General features: G+C 27.1%; 1 protein-coding gene across 1 annotated transcript; it reads left to right on the forward strand.

Moving 5' to 3' along the window:
- Nucleotides 1–563: 563 nt before the first annotated feature.
- On the forward strand, nt 564–3,460 carry LOC135922053 (uncharacterized). The gene is made up of 4 exons (XM_065456465.1): nt 564–645; nt 2,299–2,447; nt 2,500–2,719; nt 2,777–3,460. The coding sequence occupies exons 3-4, from the start codon at nt 2,585–2,587 to the stop codon at nt 3,128–3,130; spliced, it is 489 nt and encodes a 162-aa protein (XP_065312537.1). The 5' UTR covers nt 564–645; nt 2,299–2,447; nt 2,500–2,584; the 3' UTR covers nt 3,131–3,460.
- Nucleotides 3,461–4,664: the final 1,204 nt, after the last annotated feature.

Here is a 4,664-nt window from a genome sequence, read left to right on the forward strand (position 1 = left end):
AAAACAAAAATTTTCGGCCCGGCCCGGGTTTCATATTTTCAGATTAGGCCCGGCCCGGATTTTTATTAATATATTATATTAATTTTCAATTTTTTATAACTAATAAATGGCAATTTAAAATATTCGAATATAAAATATTATATGATCTTTGAATGGATGTATTAATTCCCGATTATCGTCTGCGTATTATAATATTCTATATCCACCATTTTTTTTCTTCAAAAGTCATTTTTTTGGATAAATCATATCTTCAATAGCGTATTCTTCTATAAATAAATAATACACTTTTTTTTATAGTGTTCCTATTGAAAATCCCAAGTAACCTTTGTTAATAGAACGCTTTCTCTTAAAAAAAATTTGAAAAATGGATATAGAACAATTACAAAACTCAGCTGACTTACAAATTTGATATTGCAACAAATAAGCTTCGAGATTTGGAAATTAGTGCCATCTATTAGCGCGAAATCTTTAGCTATTTTGACTAAAATCTTAGTCTGATAGTTTTTAAAAAATCTACACGATTCGAGCTTTTTAACAACCCAACATCAACCACAGATGACATTCACAAAAATTATGTTTGTATATAGAGACCGGGCAAGTTTATAATATTGTAGGCATGCAAAAATACGATCAACATCGTCATACGTAAGTATAAAAGTAATTCACGATTTTTATAGAACAATATTTGTCCTTAACATTTTTGTCCTATTGCTAGAAAAAATTTGCATGAAATTCATTTTTTAATAAAAGCTCAAATTTTCATACTTTTTGCTAACTTTAAAATTATTTCTTTTAGTGATTCTCTCAAGTTTCAAAAGTTAGTCACTAACTGGATAATAACCCCTATTTATTCAAAGATTTTCATTTTTACTGGTAGTTGAACTTAACTTAGACCTACCATATACATTTTAATTATTTATTTCATCACACATATATTGGTGTGTTTGTGATAATTTACGATTTTTTATTTAATAAATTATTATATTTTTTCTAAAAACTATATATAAATAAATATGATTAATTAATTTTATTTATTTTTCTTTACATGGTGTTCTTATCGAGGAAAAAAAGTAAATAACGAGAAGGAAAAATTTAAATTCGATTGGACGAAAAGTTCAAAACATTAATTTTGAAATATAAACGTATTATTTTGAAAAGAATAATAAATTAAAAATAAGTAACAAAAATAATACCCAAATAAGAATTTTAGATAAACTTATTTAATTGTAAATTTTAACATATTAAATAGTTTAAAATCGAAATGAATACTAGTATAATAGCCAAAGAAACTAAGGATATAGGTAGTTGTGTATTCAATAATCCTCATTTATCTGATATCACTTTCAAGGTAAAAAAAAATTTTTCAAAATGAATTTATTGTTTATTCATTATCATAAAATAAAACATTAATATTTAATTTAACTTATTTCGGCATATATATGTCGTAATTTTTAAAGGGATCATGACTATACGGGATTTAAAGGGATTCCTTTAAAATTTCAATTTTTTAAATGATAAAGAACTATACGGTATTATCACTGGGGCAGAGATTGGCCTCCAGTTGAATAAATCTTTTGATTAGCTATCGATTGATACCCTATACTAGACATATCTTATATCATAAGGCCAAAAAAAAACAAAATTGAAAATTAAAAACGCAACGAAACTCGTGGAAAACGCTTTTAAAATAAGATTCCTCTTTATCACAATTAAAACGTGATAATCCCGTATTATCATTCCTTAATTATCAACCCTAATTTTTTAGTTATCCCTTTAAATCCCGTGAAGATCCTGGATAGTCATGATCCCTTTAAAAATTACGACATATATAATATAACATACAAAAAAATTTAAATTTAATAATATGATTTAAATCTTAATCAGAAACACCATAAATATGGCAGGTCTGATATATCATAATTTTTTGGCTCTTGCTTTTAGAGTGACATTGCGAATAAAGCTGATAAATAGTCGGGTAATCACCCATATTTTTAGCTGTTTAAGCAGACCTGATTCTAGGTCTATTTATTTTTGAGTAGAAAATATTTAATAAAACATATATATTATAACTTTGCCACCACAAATCTGTGTAATATTTTTCTTGCAAGTTCAACACCTATTGTATGGTGGGTGGCCTAAATCATATTTTAAAAATGTTATGAATCACTATATTGTATAAGAATAATTTTAACTCCCACCATTGGGTTTAGGGTGAAAACATTTCAATGTTTATAAATAGAAAAAATAATATGTTTATTTTAAATTTGTTAATATTATTATTAAAAATACGATTTAAAGGTAGATGATAAAACATTCTACGGCCATAAACTTATACTTGCTCTCAAAAACGAATTCTTTTACACGCTATTTTATGGGAGCATTCCTTACGAAGAAAAATGCTTCAATATCTTAGATATTAGCGCTGAAACCTTTTCCAAAATCTTAAAGTTTGCATTATTTAGCTATTAATTTTGAAAATTTAAATTAATCTTGTTAAAGTTACATATACCTGGATAATGTTTCGCTCGAAAATGTCGAAGCCGCCATTTTCGTGGAACTCTTATACGGGGCTAAGAAATTTTTGATGAAAGAATTGGTCAAAAAATGCGTGGACAAAATTAATTCTCCATATGGGAAGGATATTAAAAATAATTTCCCTCTAGTCATGCTTTTGTCAACTCCGTTACACTCAGAAATTAATAAAAAAAACTGTCTCGAGGTTATAACTTTTTTTATTTGATACTGATTTACATCTTTTTATTTAAAATAACTTTAGGGCATGCAATTCATTACCAGGTCGGCTCTCGCTTCCGAAATGTTTATGAATGCCCCGTTTGAATTAATTAACGATTTCATAAGTTACATAAACGCGAATAATTTGGAGCCCAAGGCGTTGATTTTCGAATTTCTTCTAAAATGGGGGAAAAAAGAATGCGAAAAAGAAGGAATTTTAGCCACCAATGAGAATATTATGAGCGTAATTAAGAAGAATAAATTCGAGCCAATGTCCTACTTGGAAAATTTTACCGTGACAGACATCATCAATATTATTAGGAAGCGGAATATATTGTGTGAATCTCAGATAACCGATTTAGTATTGAAAAGATTAGGAGCGTGCGATTTGATATGATAATATATCGCGCCAAACCCCTAATTTTTTTTATAGCATAACAACTTCACCGGGTTCTAATACTACCCTACAAGCTCATGAACTGTGTCCACAATTGTTTATCGTTGGATTCATGCTACCATGTAAAGACAACGGATTCACCATGATTAAAATTAAAGAAAATGATAATTGCATCCTAGCATATAAAGTGTCTCATATGAGCAAAACTCAAATTTGGGTGCCTGATATTGCGTTTTACCCATCTTATACGTGCGATATTGCTGTAAATGATATATCACAAGTTTCCCTTCAATGGTCTGAAAGTAAAATTACAGTAAAAGCGTCGACAATCTCTCGCATCGGAGTTATTTATTATAAATAAATAAACGCTTTTATGGAATATAATATAAATTTGATAATTATTTTTATTGGAATTTTTTTTAAATAAAACAAGAATTTATTAATAAAAATATTAGTTTTGATAATTTTATTGAAGATAAAAGATTGATCTTTATTTTGATTACCTTGTATCTTAGAAGTAGTGTTGTTACACGGCTCATTTTAAGCCGATTTTTTAAAACGGCTTACTCAATATATTGGCCAGAAAAATATTGCCTAAACCTCGAGATTTCGTTAATATAATGTCTAGACCTTTGTTCCTTCTATGAGCAAAATCTTCAGGCTTGCGTAATATTTTTCTGGATGAAATATTGAGTTAGCCGTTTTAAAAATCGGCTCCAAACAGCACTACTTAGAATGCTCTCCATACCAGATATACTTTTTTAAGACAGGATAGGCTACTCTGTAAAAAAAATAAGTTAGAAAGAAATTTATCAGAGAATAAATAAATTCTAGACTTTATAAAATTTAAAAAAAAAATTAATTATTAACTAGCATTTTTTTTAGCTGGCACTCTAATAAACTTTTATATTTATTTTTTTTTTTGACATTTGCGGCATTGAAATTTTATTTTTGTGTGATAATGAATTTTTGTTTAAAATATCCAACACCAAATAAGAACGAATATATATAAAATAAGATTGTGAAATCAGAAGAAATGGAAATTATTAGGGCTACTCTGTGATCAATATTAAATAGGCACAAATATTTGTTATGTCTTTATCTCCATAATATATATTTAAAAAAATGAAAATTTGATACCTAAAAGAATGACATTTTTATTAAATTAATAGATATTTTTCTCAACAGACAGGCCCTGGCCAAAGCTTGGTCCGGTACAAACCCCGCAATTATTCCTTTTTCCTATTCTAATATATTAATCGAGAATTCAATATTTCTGAACATTAAATTTAATATATTTATTCCTAAACTCCCTCGATTATCTCAAATTTGTAAGATGAAAGTAGCACATAATTTTAAAATAATTTTAATTTCATTGTAAATATTTTCATTATCATATTGCCAAAGCTTAACAATAGTTTCATATACATTCAATTTTAAATCTTTGAAAAAGATTATTTTTATTCCCCAGCAAAATTGATCAATAAGATTCGTAGGTTAATTTTATTTTTGAATAAGGAATAGATTAGAAAGA

The sequence above is a fragment of the Gordionus sp. m RMFG-2023 genome, chromosome 1 (genome assembly GCF_954871325.1).
Source record: "Gordionus sp. m RMFG-2023 chromosome 1, tfGorSpeb1-WG-v2, whole genome shotgun sequence".
NCBI classification, from domain to species: domain Eukaryota; kingdom Metazoa; phylum Nematomorpha; class Gordioida; order Chordodea; family Parachordodidae; genus Gordionus; species Gordionus sp. m RMFG-2023.

Bases quoted from the DNA above. Each gene is read 5' to 3' on its own strand.
- LOC135922053 (XM_065456465.1), top strand. From the start codon at position 2,585: ATGAAAGAATTGGTCAAAAAATGCGTGGACAAAATTAATTCTCCATAT. The intron at 2,720-2,776 runs GTTATAACTTTT...AAATAACTTTAG, and splicing joins ATAAAAAAAACTGTCTCGAG to GGCATGCAATTCATTACCAG.